General features: G+C 35.0%; 1 protein-coding gene across 1 annotated transcript in view; it reads left to right on the forward strand.

Annotated features, from left to right (window-relative positions):
• The window catches only part of LOC143235291 (zwei Ig domain protein zig-8-like), a 50,654-nt gene that overhangs the window by 26,880 nt on the left and 5,680 nt on the right, over window positions 1-18,094 (forward strand). Inside the window, exon 5 of the mRNA XM_076473290.1 lies at window positions 2,985-3,160. Within this exon, the coding sequence (XP_076329405.1) occupies window positions 2,985-3,109 (125 nt within the window). The 3' untranslated portion in view covers window positions 3,110-3,160. The remainder of the gene's footprint in view (window positions 1-2,984; window positions 3,161-18,094) is intronic.

Here is an 18,094-nt window from a genome sequence, read left to right on the forward strand (position 1 = left end):
ACAGATGTTATCCATTTTGATAGCACTTTATCAATTCTTTTGGGTTACCAACTGAAATATCTTATTCGGATAGTAAAGTGGACACAGTGCTCATCAGGACCAATGAATCAAGCAGGATAAAATGAAATGTGGACACTGAAGGTTGTTTGGCAATAAAAGGAGAAAGTACTCTATTCGTGGTGTTTGATAGGACTAGTAAAATGTATGGTACATTCAAAGGACAGTAATAACGTTTAATCAACTTACATCGGTCATATACGAGAAAGGAACATTTTTTTCATTTTCAACATTATGCATCGTTGGAGAATATGATGTTAATACCTGAAGCATCTTTCATTTCTTTAAATAACGTGAATCAAAGCTCATAATTTATCTGCCTAAGAAGTTAGGTTATGGTCCTGGGAATATTAGTATCAACCCCGGATGATTTGAAAAGTGGTAACTTTAAAATAAACATTAGAAACTGAAAGTGTTTCACATAACCAGGAAATCTGGTAGTACTCTGTGATGTATCATTTTAAGAAGTTTACACAAACTATCCTTTGGTCAAATAACGTACTTTCATTCATTGAAATATGTATTAAAATAAACCAATAATTACAAGGACTGTTACTGGAACGTGTTACCAAAAGTTGAGGTTCTGAAACGATAAACTCCAGGACATAATGGACACAATACAGACAGCTCATTTGTGTACCTTTTTCTTTAAAACAAACTGCAGGACATAATGGACACAATACAGACAGCCCATTTGTGTACCTTTTTCTTTAAAACAAACTGCAGGACATAATGGACACAATACAGACAGCCCATTTGTGTACCTTTTTCTTTAAAACAAACTCCAGGACATAATGGACACAATACAGACAGCTCATTTGTGTATCTTTTTCTTTAAAACAAACTCCAGGACATAATGGACACAATACAGACAGCTCATTTGTGTATCTTTTTCTTTAAAACAAACTGCAGGACATAATGGACACAATACAGACAGCTCATTTGTGTACCTTTTTCTTTAAAACAAACTGCAGGACATAATGGACACAATACAGACAGCCCATTTGTATACCTTTTTCTTTAAAATAAACTCCAGGACATAATGGACACAATACAGACAGCTCATTTGTGTATCTTTTTCTTTAAAACAAACTGCAGGACATAATGGACACAATACAGACAGCTCATTTGTGTACCTTTTTCTTTAAAACAAACTCCAGGACATAATGGACACAATACAGACAGCCCATTTGTGTACCTTTTCTTTAAAACAAACTCAGGACATAATGGACACAATACAGACAGCTCATTTGTGTATCTTTTTCTTTAAAACAAACTGCAGGACATAATGGACACAATACAGACAGCTCATTTGTGTACCTTTTTCTTTAAAACAAACTCCATATAGAAATGGGTTTTTAAAATATCCCTTGACAATAACACACAATATTCTGTGAGTGGCTATAAATTACTATAACTTACTGTTTCCAAGCAAGCTGCCACAACAACCCTAACATACACTTATATGATATTCACAGGAGTTAACAACCCTCTGGGGAAATATTTTTAAAATACATTTTAATCTTTATACGTAAGATTTAAATATAAAACCAGTATATTTAATATTAACTTTGTTTGTTACTACAATTATAGTAGTTTTATATACATAGATGGTTCGCTTTTATTAGAAGGTAATGGTAATAATTAGTGTTAGCTTGTTAAATTTAAATATTATAAACACAATTTTCACCACATCTATAAAACGCAAACAAATCAGTAATTATTGTACACTTCTATAAAACTAGACTTAAGAATGAAGCCACCCGCTAGTACAGCGGTATGTCTCCGGATTTACAACGCTAAAATCAGGGGTTCGATTCCCCTCGGTGGGCTGAGCAGATAGCCTGATGTGGCTTTGCTATAAGAAAAACACACACGCTTAAGAATGTAATTATTCAAACAGATCAAAGTCGTTTGTTGAACCTCACCACATTTTCCTTTAGGTGTTTAGCGATGTGTATACATTGAATTTGAAATTTACGTTTTCTCTGCAACAGTTAATATTTCTTATTTAAAGCGTAGTCGCTTCTCGTTAGGATTATCTATATTTAATCGTTTGTGCTGCTCATACGTAGATTATTTACCATAATTGACTCGTACAAGGTCAATTACGACATTCATGATATAACTGTTACAAGCATCACACAAACAAACCTGTAAAATATCTTAAAATTACAGAATAAAATGGATTAATTTAAGTAAAATCTGGTTCATATAATAATGAACATTTGATATGACTTTCATTCGCGGAATTTTTACGTGCTGCGCGCGACAAGGGAAACCAGTTGAAGTGAATGAGCTGTGTTTTATCTAAAAAGAAAAAAACAACACTAAATCTATTTTGTTTGTTTATTAAACTGGTTATTTGATTGTAAGTATCTTTTCCATTGTATGAATTCAGAACCCGAAAGATATTAAAAAATATATTTATTACAATTTAAGATAATTCAATGAACAGATATTAAATACGATTTGACGTGTTTAAGATAGTGAATAGAATTTTTACAACTTTAATCATTAATTAGAAGTCAGTGCAAGAAATATAAAATTGCTGGAAAGAAACGAACTTTTTATATACATTTCAGGAGAGAAATCATCAGCCATGAACGACAACTGTGTTAGATATTTTATATATATTTCAGGAAAGAAACCGGCAGCCATGCACGACGACTCTGTTAGATATTTTATATGTATTTTAGGGGAGAAACCAGCAGCCATGCACAACTACTCTGTTACATATTTTATATGTATTTTAGGGGAGAAACCAGCAGCCATGCACAACTACTCTGTTACATATTTTATATGTATTTTAGGTGAGAAACCAGCAGCCATGCACAACTACTCTGTTACATATTTTATATGTATTTCAGGGAAGAAACCAGCAGCCATGCACAACTATTCTGTTACATATTTTATATATATTTCAGGGAAGAAACCAGCAGCGATGCACGACGACTCTGAGCCAACGTCATCAAGTGTCAGCTTCACGAGCTTTTCACCCTACCTCTGTCTTGGTGTTACTTTGTTTATTGTTGTTGTTCGTTTGTCTTGACCTCGACTTCTAAATCTTTTACCATTCACAGTGTCTGTTCCGTCCGGAAATGTGAGTCTGATAATAGTCCAGTTAAACACCAGGTTCATGTTTGTATATAAAACTTTAGACAATTAATTAACTTTTAAAAATGACTGGTGTTAATGAATTGTTATTTTTTTACATGTTATGCTTCCATGGTAACACAACATTACAAATGAGTCTCAACCCGGTGCAGTTTTTTCCGCTAAATATAAGTTTAGAGCTATCTCCATCAACAGTGCATTCCTATATTCATGTCGGGTCTTAACCACAAACAGCTTTACCACAAGGATCTTAGGTGATCATACCTCTAGAGACCATACTTGTCATGAGATAATCTGTACTAGTCATATTAAATTATACTTATCACGTGACAACTGGTGTACTGGTTATATTTCATTGCCACTTGGTTTACTGACAGTTATATACAAAAAATTATGACTATCAAAGAAAAACTGTCACTGAAAAGTACAATGAAAAACACCTGTTATCACAGCGTAAACAAGTAAAAATAAAGGTAAATACTTAGGAAACAGTGATACTTTTCCTTTTGTGAACCAGCATATAAACATCAATCCATATAAAAAATAATTAAAATAATAGTGGCTCTGTATGTGTTACAAATTTATGTAACCCTGAGCGTATATATCACATGAACCATCAAAACGCGTCCTTTCGTTTCTTGAGTATATTATTGAAAACTGGATGCTGATTTCAGAGAGCAACTGTAATTAATATCAATGGTTTACGTCCTTCTCCAGATCCCAAAATGTTGTCATGGTGGAGTTAATAACGGTTGTTAACCGGGTATAATTAACTACACGGTAAACCAAGCCTTATGTGGTTACTATGACTCGCGTTCGTTGTACTCTGAGCTAACAGAACAAGGAGTAATAAATACATTTAGTTTTAGCTCTTCTGAATGTTGAAGTAGTCCTTCAAAGGATGCGTCCAGGTTGTAACAAAGCAGTCTTTTAATTTTCTGTCATTTAGTCAAAGGGTTTCTCTCATTCGTTCTTAATTACTTTAGTGTAATAATTATATCTCTGCTATAAGCTGTTATTAAACAACAGTTCGGGAAGTTTAATCTACAAAAGAATTTTACCAAGATGAAATCTATGAACACCACATTTAATGTGTTAATGCGTAGTTTAATAAAAATGAACGAGATTTTGAAATGAATATCCAACAAAACTCTGAAAATTTGGAATTTTGTGATGCTTCAAACAAAATCTGATCCATGTGAGAATAACCATACCAAAAAAACTTTAACAACCAATGTTTTTGTAATTTTGTTTGTTTGTTTGTTTTTTAATTTCGCACAAAGCTACTCGAGGGCTATCTGTGCAAGCCGTCCCTAATTTAGCAGTGTAAGACTAGTCCCACCGCCAACTCTTGGGCTACTCTTTTACCAACGAATAATGGGATTGACTGTCACATTATAACGCCCCCACGGCTGAAAGGGCGAGCATGTTTGGTGGGACGGAGAGTTTTTGTAATTAGCGACACAATCATTTAATTGTATATTTGAAAACTGTTCATCTTTCTAAGTTAACATTCTAATTATCGAACTTAGCGATAGTTATTAATGTATTTTACTACAAATGTGGAGAAACTTCTACTAAGTTTTGTGAGTTTGTTGGGATATAAGATACATCATAAGCATTGACATATCCGTAACATAACATTAACTTAAGATAACTTAAGGACTAGAGTCATTTTCATCCTTCGAATTAAAATTAAACACATGTTAAGAAAATTATATAACGCACCCACCTCACCATGAAACATTTACAAAATATAGTGTATCAGTTGTCTAGCCTTTTACATATGTGGAACAGATTGTAACTTGAATATCAGGTTAAAAGGAATACAAAAAAGGCCTTCCCAAATCCATGAACATATCAGTAAAAACAAACAAATTTACAGAACGTCACAGTAGCAAACCTCATGTTTTACCGTTGTGACATTAAGAAAAATCGGAGGTTTTATTAACAAAACCAAACAATCCCACAGTTAACACATACCCACGTGCATCTATAGATATCTGTCACCATTATTTCAAAACCCAGACACTCCTAATTTTATACAGACATTTCTATACTTTTATTTGTTCACTTATTACTTGTTTGTTTGTTTTTCTCTCTTCAGCCATAAAGGAACAATCTGTCCGAATTTCACACAGAATAATATAAACTTAGACAAGTAACTGCTATCAATTCTAAAGTTTAAACACGTTATCAGACTGATTTAAATACTAAAATCGTCTTACGTGATTAACAATGAATACACTAGTGATCAAAACGACGTACCTGTTTAAATAATATTCTTCCTTACTGTGAAAGCTGTGACTTGTAATAAAATAACACACATTTCATTCTAAGGGTGGAGCCACTGTTGCGAAATTTTGGGGTTTATTGTGTTATAAAATATATTTTAATCATAAACATATTTTATCCTGAAGGTAGCTACTTGTCATATACATTACGTCCTTTTAGCGTGAGTTTCTTTTATTTTGATTCGAATTTGTCACAAAGCTGCACGATGGCTATCTTGCTCTAGCCGTCCCTAATTTAGCAGTGCAAGACCAAATGAAAAGCAGCTTGTCATCAACTCCCAGGGCCAACTCTTTGGCTACTCTTTTACCAACGAATAGTGGGATTGATCATCACATTACAACCTACGCATGACTGAAAGGGGATCGTGTTTAGTGAGACGGGGATTGAAACCCGTGATCCTGAGATTACGAGTCGAGCGCCGCCTAACCAACCTACCTCGACGGATCTTTAAACATGAATGGAATTCGACAAAGTTGTCCCTCTATTTATTAATTAATATAATTCGAGACCACTGAAAGTCCTATTGATGGTCTTTACAAAATATACTAAAATTTTTCAAACCATTGTTTTATCCAAGGATAGAACAACGTACAGGTTATTTGTCAGTTATTTGAGTCTTTAACAAAGCAATCTTCCTAAGCCTTATCTAATCACTTCCAAAGTCCATATACCGTAGGTAATCCCCCACCTATTGTTGCAAGCCAATGAAAACTGCACCTGATACAACATAAGTTATGTCTTCTGGACTACTTTATCCATCGTCATTCTTGACCACACTTCAAGTTCTCACAATGAATAACGAAATTTTGAAAACAATGATGTTAATTAGACTCTCGAAGAAAAGTAAAACAAGGCGCAGCAATCAACCAGAGTTTCTTATTTTCTGTCCAAGTAATGACACTACAGCTTGAGATCGTAAGCTATAAAGTATCTCGTAATGATCAAAATATGTTCATGCTGCTTATAAAATGTGTTTTAGCCAAAGAAGTCGACGAGTGTCCATGCTGCTTATAAAATGTGTTTTAGCCAAAGAAGTCGACGAGTGTCCATGCTTATGAAATGTGTTTTAACCAAAGAAGTCAACGAGTGTTCATGCTTATAAAATATTGTTTATTCTAATCTAAACAGTGCATGTGTTTCTTTCGCAAATATAGATATGAATAACCTTAACAGTGCTATGAAGGAAAGGGATCTTGGTGTGATAGTTGATATGTTTCTAATACCTCTAAGCAGTGTGCTGTTGTTAGTGATAAAGCAAATAGGACCTTAGGTTGTATCTACATAAATATTGAATACAAGCGTAAAGAGGTTATAATTTAATTGTACAGGTCACTGCTAGGCCAAATTTGGAATGCTGTGTTCAGTCTTGGACTCATTACCTTAGGAAAGACATCAGATTAGTTGAAAGGGTTGCTAGAATGATTCCTGGGGTTTTTATAGGAGGAGAGGCTGAAATTGTTTTCTCTCCCAAAAATAAGAGTTAGGGGGAATCTGATAGAGGTATTTAAGATTATAAATGGATTTGATACTGATAATACATGATAATTTGTCGTATTTAGGAGCAATAATTGTAGAACTAGGGGACACAAGTATAACGTTTGGCAGGGTAAGAATCATTTTCAGCTTAGACAGTTCTATTTTTCTAACAGGGTGGTTGGCCTTTGGAAAGGGTTGGTACAGATGTTGTTGGAGCAATAAATCTAAATAATAAAGGTTGACTTTAAGTATTTTAATTATCATTAATTTAGTTTATAGAATGAAACAGCAAAGATGGACCAATAGGTCCCTTGTTTTCCTAAAACATTATGATATGAATAAGGTTACTTGATACTCTAATTTAGAACACTTGTCATGAAATACATCTTTCACAACTTACAAGTGTAACATTCAGGAATCTATAAATATCCAAAGACAGCAGAGTAAATATCATTACAGGAAGAAGATAATTCATCTTCATAATAAACGTAATGAAAATGTTCTTACGTAAAGGCTTCTTATTCTTAATGTTTCTTCTGTTCATATTTTCTACAGGTTTGTGTTAGATCCTCCAAACATTGTGTTTAATATGTTTATGATTGACAAAGTTCATTATATCACGCAAAGTTAAGTATTTACGATCTGAGGCCCGACATGGCCAAGTGTGTTATCCGAGCGTCGCGGGTTCGAATCCCGCTCGCACCAAACATACTTGCCCTTTCAGCCGTGGGGCCGTTACAATGTGACGGTCAATCCCACTATTCGTTGGTAAAAGAGTAGCCCAAGAGTTGGCGGTGGGTGGTGATGACTAGCTGCCTTCCCTCTAGTCTTACACTGCTAAATTAGGGACGGCTAGCGCAGATAGCCCTCGAGTAGCTTTGTGCGAAATTCAAAAACAAACAAACAAAACAATTTATGATCTGAACTAACAGTTCGCAAAGATGTTCCTAAGCGTCCTCTAAAGAAAGAAAGTGGCAACATGATCCAAAATGGAATAATTTAAGAGTTAACTACCAATTTAACAATGTTGTGAAAAGCTTATAAAATAACAAGTTTTTACAAGTTATGTAACAATGACATACCGGAATGTTCTTACAAATAAATACACGTACAGTGACGTATTACTATTTGTCTTTGTATGATTACTTTAGAGTTGTGGTAAAGTGAAAAACAAAATAAACAAACAAACCACATCCTGGTGCTGGTGATGCTCTAATATTCTATCAATTTTCTTTCCCTACACTACAACCAACTAATATAATATTAATAATGATATCTGATTTTAATTTCTGTGTTTATGACAAATCTGTTTGAAGTAAACATTTAAAATAAAAATGGCTGACATGAGTATAAAACTTTAAAATAAAGTACGGAACAATGTTTTGACTTTCTTAGGTCATCTTTACAGTGCTACACAGTAACAGTAGACATCTTTCTTAATGTGAAGATGACGTTACTCAACACCGTGTTTAGTGTTACTGGGTAGCACTGTAAAGATGACGTTACTCAACGCCGTGTTTAGTGTTACTGTGTAGCACTGTAAAGATGACGTTACTCAACACCGTGTTTAGTGTTACTGTGTAGTACTGTAAAGATGACGTCACTCAACACCGTGTTTAGTGTTACTGTGTAGTACTGTAAAGATGACGTTACTCAACAACGTGTTTAGTGTTACTGTGTAGCACTGTAAAGATGACGTTACTCAACACGGTGTTTAGTGTTACTGTGTAGCACTGTAAAGATGACGTTACTCAACACCGTGTTTAGTGTTACTGTGTAGCACTGTAAAGATGACGTTACTCCACAACGTGTTTAGTGTTACTGTGTAGCACTGTAAAGATGACGTTACTCCACAACGTGTTTAGTGTTACTGTGTAGCACTGTAAAGATGACGTTACTCAACACCGTGTTTAGTGTTACTGTGTAGCACTGTAAAGATGACGTTACTCCACAACGTGTTTAGTGTTACTGTGTAGCACTGTAAAGATGACGTTACTCAACACCGTGTTTAGTGTTACTGTGTAGCACTGTAAAGATGACGTTACTCAACACCGTGTTTAGTGTTACTGTGTAGCACTGTAAAGATGACGTTACTCCACAACGTGTTTAGTGTTACTGTGTAGCACTGTAAAGATGACGTTACTCAACACCGTGTTTAGTGTTACTGTGTAGCACTGTAAAGATGATGTTACTCAACAGTGTTGGTACCAGTTTCTCGTGTAATAGGAACCTAATATAATATCATCTTTTTGTGTTTATATTTTTAAGGTTTACAGTTGTTTCGAATTAAGCACCACTGGTATCGAAACCCGGATTTTAGCGTTGTAAGTCTGCAGAAATACCGCTGAGCCACTGAGAGGCTAAGGTTTACAGAGATACTTAAGTGAATTAGACAATACACCCTGTAGTTAAGCTGTAGTTTTATACAGAAGAACTTTTAATATATTTATATATGTATTATTCAGGGTCAATGTCTGGAGTTGTATATTCTAAAGTTCGTTAAATAATTTTCTATAAGAACGACAGAAACAGTTGTTGTAAACAGTTAAAAAAAAGACTTAATTTTATAACACAAAATTACAGAGTGGAAACAACAAACATCCTTATAAAGTCAGATTTAAAGTTGTTCTTCCAAATCGACAGATGAAACTCAGTTTTGTGAACCTAGTCAGCTGTCGAAACGATTTTCGGACCTGTGAAATTTCCAGAACTACGATTCACTAATTAAGTTCTTCAGCTCTTATTCTAATTATGTAGCAATATAAAGGTCTTGAACTTAAGTTAGGCATGCGTGGTGACTTTGTTACCTCGTGAGCAGTAGCTTAGCAACCATTGAAATAGCGTACGGAATTTACGAAGCAGACGAATAAAACCAATGGATATTAAAATCTACGTGCGAGTAAGGTAAACACTTACCATATATAAAAAAACGTAACTTTCTAGTTTGAAATGAAGCCAGAAAGAATTTTCTTGTTGAAACTACAAAATAAATATATAAAAATTAGTTATTAGTTGATATTATCTTTAATGTTGTATTGATTGACACCTTTACTTAAATGATTACTTTAACTTCTTTCTTCATTATATCTAAGCTAAGGTAGCACTGCTTTTAAAGTCTGCGTGAGGTGGCCCTACAGTGTGAAGGTTACGGCTACGTCAGGTGGCGCTTGAGTTATTGCATATCAGGTATTTCTAGTGTTCCATCTCCATCACATAACGTCAATTTTATAGTACAGTAGATGATACTCGTGTTTTATTTGTGTTCAACTTGTTTCAGATGACTGTAGTGTTACATTCTAAATTATAAAAGTAGCTATCACAAAGCAGTTAAGTGAACAATCAGTCGAAACGCTTGGGTAACTATCATACGACAGCCAAGTGAACAATCAGTCGAAATGCTTGGGTAACTATCATACGACAATTAAGTGAACAATCAGTCGAAACGCTTGGGTAATTATCATACGACAATTAAGCGAACAATCAGTCGAAACGCTAGGGTAACTATCATACGACACTTAAGGGAACAATCGGTCGAAACGCTTGGGTAACTATCATACGGGAGTTAAGTGAACAATCAGTCGAAACGCTTGGGTAACTATCACACAACAGTTAAGTGAACAATCAGTCGAAACGCTTGGGTAACTATCACACAATAGTTAAGCGAACAATCAGTCGAAACGCTTGGGTAATTATCATACGAGAGTTAAATGAACAATCAGTCGAAACGCTTGGGTAAGTATCATACGAGAGTTAAGTGAACAATCAGTCGAAACGCTTGGGTAACTATCACACGACAGTTAAATGAACAATCAGTCGAAACGCTTGGGTAACTATCATACGAGAATTGAGTGAACAATCAGTCGAAATGCTTGGGTAACTACCACACAACAGTTAAATGAACAATCAGTCGAAACGCTTCGGTAACTATCACACGACAGTTAAATGAACAATCAGTCGAAACACTTGGGTAACTATCATACGACAGTTAAATGAACAATCAGTCGAAACGCTTGGGTAACTATCACACAAGAGTTAAGTGAACAATCAGTCGAAACGCTTGGGTAACTATCATACGAGAGTTAAATGAACAATCAGTCGAAACGCTTGGGTAAGTATCATACGAGAGTTAAGTGAACAATCAGTCGAAACGCTTGGGTAACTATCACACGACAGTTAAATGAACAATCAGTCGAAACGCTTGGGTAACTATCATACGAGAATTGAGTGAACAATCAGTCGAAATGCTTGGGTAACTACCACACAACAGTTAAATGAACAATCAGTCGAAACGCTTCGGTAACTATCACACGACAGTTAAATGAACAATCAGTCGAAACACTTGGGTAACTATCATACGACAGTTAAGTGAACAATCAGTCGAAACGCTTGGGTAACTATCACACAAGAGTTAAGTGAACAATCAGTCGAAACGCTTGGATAACTATCACACAACAGTTAAGTGAACAATCAGTCGAAACGCTTGGGTAACTATCATACAAGAGTTAAGTGAACAATCTGTCAAAACGCTTGGGTAACTCTCATACGACGGTTAAGTGAACAATCAGTCAAAACGCTTGGGTAACTATCATACGACGGTTAAGTGAACAATCAGTCGAAACGCTTGGGTAACTATCATACGACAGTTCAGTGAACAATCAGTCGAAACGCTTGGCTAACTATTACACGCCAGCCAAGTGAACACTCAGTCGAAACGCTCGGGTAACTATCATACAGCTAAGTAAAGGTTCTTCTGATTGGGAAGACTTATATTAATCAATATCATATCAATACCAATTAATTTGTGTAATTTCTTGTTTTGACGCAGAAAGCTTCACCTGTGCTGTGTTTATAACGAATATTGAAATTGGTTTCAAACCACTGGGGGTGAAGTTTATAATGGTAAGGTTTATTCGTTAACGAAATATTTGTTCTTGCTTTCAATAAAGTTTATAGCAAAAACTATAATATAACAGCGCATTTATATAAATTATTCATTGGTTTTATTACATAGAAAAACATAAAATATTTCTTATAAAAACATTTCAGTCGAAATCAAACATTTTACACAATAACTGCAATATATTAATGATACTATATGCATAAAACTCATATCCACAAGCACAAATATAATATATATATAAAACCAAGACATATATATAAGAAACTCAAAGGTTCCTATCGCATGTTATTCCTGACAATAATCATGTTCCAGCTTGACTGTTGTAAGAAGCCTAGACTTATAGAACATCACATAACTATTATAAGAAGCCTAGACTTATAGAACATCACATAACTATTGTAAGAAGCCTAGACTTATAGAACATCACATAACTATTGTAAGAAGCCTAGACTTATAGAACATCACATAACTATTGTAAGAAGCCCCATCTTATAGAACATCACATGACTATTGTAAGAAGCCTAGACTTACACAACATCACATAACTAGTGTAACAAGCCTAGACTTATAGAACATCACATAACTATTGTAAGAAGCCTAGACTTATAGAACATCACATAACTATTGTAAGAAGCCTAGACTTATAGAACATCACATAACTATTGTAAGAACCCTAGACTTATAGAACATCACACAACTATTGTAAGAAGCCCCATCTTATAGAACATCACATGACTATTGTAAGAAGCCTAGACTTACACAACATCACATAACTAGTGTAACAAGCCTAGACTTATAGAACATCACATAACTATTGTAAGAAGCCTAGACTTATAGAACATCACATAACTATTGTAAGAAGCCTAGACTTATAGAACATCACATAACTATTGTAAGAACCCTAGACTTATAGAACATCACACAACTATTGTAAGAAGCCCCATCTTATAGAACATCACATGACTATTGTAAGAAGCCTAGACTTACACAACATCACATAACTAGTGTAACAAGCCTAGACTTATAGAACATCACATAACTATTGTAAGAAGCCTAGACTTATAGAACATCACATAACTATTGTAAGAAGCCTAGACTTATAGAACATCACATAACTATTGTAAGAAGCCTAGACTTATAGAACATCACATAACTATTGTAAGAAGCCTAGACTTATAGAACATCACATAACTATTGTAAGAACCCTAGACTTATAGAACATCACACAACTATTGTAAGAAGCCCCATCTTATAGAACATCACATGACTATTGTAAGAAGCCTAGACTTACACAACATCACATAACTAGTGTAACAAGCCTAGACTTATAGAACATCACATAACTATTGTAAGAAGCCTAGACTTACAGAATATCACATAACTATTGTAAGAAGCCTAGACTTATAGAACATCACATAATTGTAAGAACCCTAGACTTATAGAACATCACACAACTATTGTAAGAAGCCCCATCTTATAGAACATCACATGACTATTGTAAGAAGCCTAGACTTACACAACATCACATAACTAGTGTAACAAGCCTAGACTTATAGAACATCACATAACTATTGTAAGAAGCCTAGACTTACAGAATATCCTAGACTTATAGAACATCACATAGCTACTGTAAGAAGCCTAGACTTATAGAACATCACATAACTATTGTAAGAAGCCTAGACTTATGGAACATCACATAACTATTGTAAGAAGCCTAGACTTATAGAACATCACATAACTATTGTAAGAAGCCCCAACTTATAGAGCGTCACATAACTATTGTAAGAAGCCTAGATTTATAGAGCGTCACATAACTATTGTAAGAAGCCTAGATTTATAGAACATCACATAACTATTATTCATGTGAAAACGGCTCGTTTGGGTTGAGGAAATTTTTTGTGTAGAGGAGCGAACAACGTTTCGACCTTCTTCGGTTATCGTCAGGTTCTACAAATGGGTTTTCTCGACATCACTGATTATATAACGATTGTAAGAAGCCCAGACTTATAGAACATCTCATAACTATTGTTAAAAGTCTAGACTGAACGTCACACGACTATTGTTAAAAGTCTAGACTGAACGTCACACGACTATTGTTAGAAGTTTAGACTGGACGTCACACGGTTATTGTTAAAAGCTTAGACTGGACGTCACACGGCTATTGTTAGAAGTTTAGCCTGGACATCACATGACTATCGTTAAAAGTTTAGACTAGACGTCACACGGCCATTGTTAGAAGTTTAGACTGGACGTCACACGACTATTGTTAGAAGTTTAGACTGGACGTCACACTGCTATTGTTAGAAGTTTAGACTGGACGTCACACTGCTATTGTTAGAAGTTTAGACTGGACGTCACACGGCTATTGTTAGAAGTTTAGAATGGACGTCACACGGCTATTGTTAGAAGTTTAGAATGGACGTCACACGGCTATTGTTAGAAGTTTAGACTGGACGTCACACGGATATTGTTAGAAGCTTAGACTGGACGTCACACGGCTATTGTTAGAAGTTTAGACTGGACGTCACACGGCTATTGTTAGAAGTTTAGACTGGACGTCACACGGCTATTGTTAGAAGTTTAGACTGGACGTCACACGGTTATTGTTAGAAGCTTAGACTGGACGTCACACGGCTATTGTTAGAAGTTTAGCCTGGACATCACACGACTATCGTTAAAAGTTTAGACTAGACGTCACACGGCCATTGTTAGAAGTTTAGACTGGACGTCACACGACTATTGTTAGAAGTTTAGACTGGACGTCACACTGCTATTGTTAGAAGTTTAGACTGGACGTCACACGGCTATTGTTAGAAGTTTAGAATGGACGTCACACGGCTATTGTTAGAAGTTTAGAATGGACGTCACACGGCTATTGTTAGAAGTTTAGACTGGACGTCACACGGCTATTGTTAGTAGTTTAGACTGGACGTCACACGGCTATTGTTAGAAGTTTAGACTGGACGTCACACGGCTATTGTTAGAAGTTTAGACTGGACGTCACACGGCTATTGTTAGTAGTTTAGACTGGACGTCACACGGCTATTCCTGGAAGTCTAGATTTTCAGAAAATACAAGAATATTGTAAGATAAAGATTGAGAACAAACTTTAACATTATGTGCATATCAGAACTTGTAAGGTTTAGATTTATATAATATAAAGTATAGATTACACTTATATAATATTAAGTATAGATTGTTGGTTGAAGCTACAAGGGAGTTTAAGACTTTCAGAATGTCACAAGAATATTTTTAGATAAAGTTAATCTTAAATTTTTAGACCATGAAGTAGACACCAACATGTACGGGATTTAGAATACACGTTTTAGAAGGCCAATTAGACACCAACATGTACGGGATTTAGAATACACTTTTTTTAGAAGGCCAGTTAGACACCAACATGTTCGGGATGTAGAATACACTTTTTTTAGAAGGCCAATTAGACACCAACATGTACGGGATGTAGAATACACTTTTTTTAGAAGGACAATTAGACACCAACATGTACGGGATGTAGAATACACTTTTTTTAGAAGGCCAATTAGACACCAACATGTACGGGATGTAGAATACATTTTTTAGAAGTCAGTTAGACACTTTTGATTTGAGTTGTAGAACATCACACCTGGTTAAATTTCACATGAATATTGTTTATATTTGTTTTACTAACTATATCCCAAGTGTTTGATTATTTATATTAACACCATTTAAAATGTGATTCACTCTCTTTTTCTTTATAGACCAGTAACTTACTAAGTTTGGCTATGATATTTTTGAAATTATTATTTTTCGACAAAATACATTATTTCTATCTATTCTCCTGTGTGATATGTAAGACACCTTTCATATCATTAGTCAAATTGGTCACTTTTCTTATCTCCGAGTGTCGTTAATGTGACCTCACTTGGGAAAATATATGACGGATCTCAACATTCTATTTAGGCAAAAGACATAAACAAAACACTCCTGATTAATTACATAATTTACAAGACACTTCACTTTCACAGCTAAGTGGAAGCAAGCCACCTCTTGTTCAGCCTTAACGATAATCTTATAACATTAAAAATTGGGTATAGATACTGGAGAATTGGTACAACAGCAGATAAATGCCATTGAATATTATTGCGCATAACAACAAACAGACAAGAAGACTGCTCAGTTTCATTATAGTAAACTCTGGGGAAATAATGGAAACTTTATAAATAACACTTTGTATCGATCGAAAAACTCAAACGGATGCCTTAACTACACTTACAACACGGTTTACATTGGTATAGATATGCCTCGACTACACATCAAGTTTTCACTGGTACAGCTATATTTCCAATACGTACTTTGTAACATTGCTTCAACGGACCAGGCACCAAGGATTTCGCAGAACCTAATTTTCAGGTCATTCCGGATCGTTTGTTTATTGGCTAACACTTTTACCAAAACCTGATTAGACAACAGCAGGCGATTTCCGCACCCTTTATGATAACTGGATTCAGGACTGGCCACAGAACAAATATCGACATATTGTTGACATCCAGTTAATCAGTGTACTGATTTTTTACTGATAAAGTGACGTTAATACAGATATTGACATCCAGTTAATCAGTGTACTGATTTTTTACTGATAAAGTGACATTAATACAGATATCGACATCCAGTTAGTCAGTGTACTGATGTTTTACTGATAAAGTGACGTTAATACAGACATCGACATCCAGTTAATCAGTGTACTGATGTTTTACTGATAAAGTGACGTTAATACAGATATCGACATCCAGTTAATCAGTGTACTGATGTTTTACTGATAAAGTGACGTTAATACAGATATCGACATCCAGTTAATCAGTGTACTGATTTTTTACTGATAAAGTGACGTTAATACAGATATCGACATCCAGTTAATCAGTGTACTGATGTTTTACTGATAAAGTGACGTTAATACAGATATCGACATCCAGTTAATCAGTGTACTGATGTTTTACTGATAAAGTGACGTTAATACAGATATTGACATCCAGTTAATCAGTGTACTGATTTTTTACTGATAAAGTGACGTTAATACAGATATTGACATCCAGTTAGTCAGTGTACTGATGTTTTACTGATAAAGTGACGTTAATACAGACATCGACATCCAGTTAATCAGTGTACTGATGTTTTACTGATAAAGTGACGTTAATACAGATATCGACATCCAGTTAATCAGTGTACTGATGTTTTACTGATAAAGTGACGTTAATACAGATATCGACATCCAGTTAGTCAGTGTACTGATTTTTTACTGATAAAGTGACGTTAATACAGATATTGACATCCAGTTAGTCAGTGTACTGATTTTTTACTGATAAAGTGACGTTAATACATGAAAAGAAAGAAAATGACTTGCATGTGTAAAGTGTGTATGTGCAGTACATGTGTGAAATACCTTTAATGTCAGTGTGGATGCAATGGTTTAGACCCAGAGGTTAAAATGGAATGAAAAGCTGGTAACAAACAGCCACAGAGAAAATTAAAGACATGAAGAAAGAGAAAGGAAGGATTTATTATACTACTGTATTAGATGAAGAAGAAATGTCTAGCAATACTTCTGAAGATCCCTTGGATTTCATGACACCAAAGAAACGATGCAGATCATCCAAGAACTCAAGTATGAAAGCAAAGCATTTACGACATTGTTGTAGTACTCCAACAGAGCACAGGAATGATACCTGGTGTCAAATCCACAGAAATATCAAACTTTCCAAATGAAGAAGTTTGATGGAAGGCATCACGTTTTGGTATTCTTGAGGAGAACAATTGATTTCTTGCATTCTGAGTGACTGTATTAAGGATTATGTGTGCTATGTTACTCTTATGAGATCCAAATGGTCTTATGAACATGATTGGAGTTGATATTTGTAAGAAATCTGATGATAAAAATCTACTCTCATCTGCCGATGATGTGAAGCAAGCTTTGTCAGAGAAAAGTTTTATTTTCACTGCTATGTTTATTGATAACATTCAATAAAGTGGAAGAGAGATTGAAGACTGCAGAACAAACTTTGGAAACAGCTAGATGGCACTTTCGTCGATTATCGTTCGCTCTCTCTCTCTCGGGTTTTGGATATCAGGTGCTCTTTGACTTTGTCCTCCTTCTTTTACTTATATGGTAATGAAGTGTTGGTTGGTGTTAGTTACTCCGACCCTTTTCAGGTCAATGTCCATGTACTGATAAACCTTTACAAATATTCTATTGCCCTGTCAGTAGGAAGTCTA

Source organism: Tachypleus tridentatus, chromosome 2 (genome assembly GCF_004210375.1).
Source record: "Tachypleus tridentatus isolate NWPU-2018 chromosome 2, ASM421037v1, whole genome shotgun sequence".
NCBI classification, from domain to species: domain Eukaryota; kingdom Metazoa; phylum Arthropoda; class Merostomata; order Xiphosura; family Limulidae; genus Tachypleus; species Tachypleus tridentatus.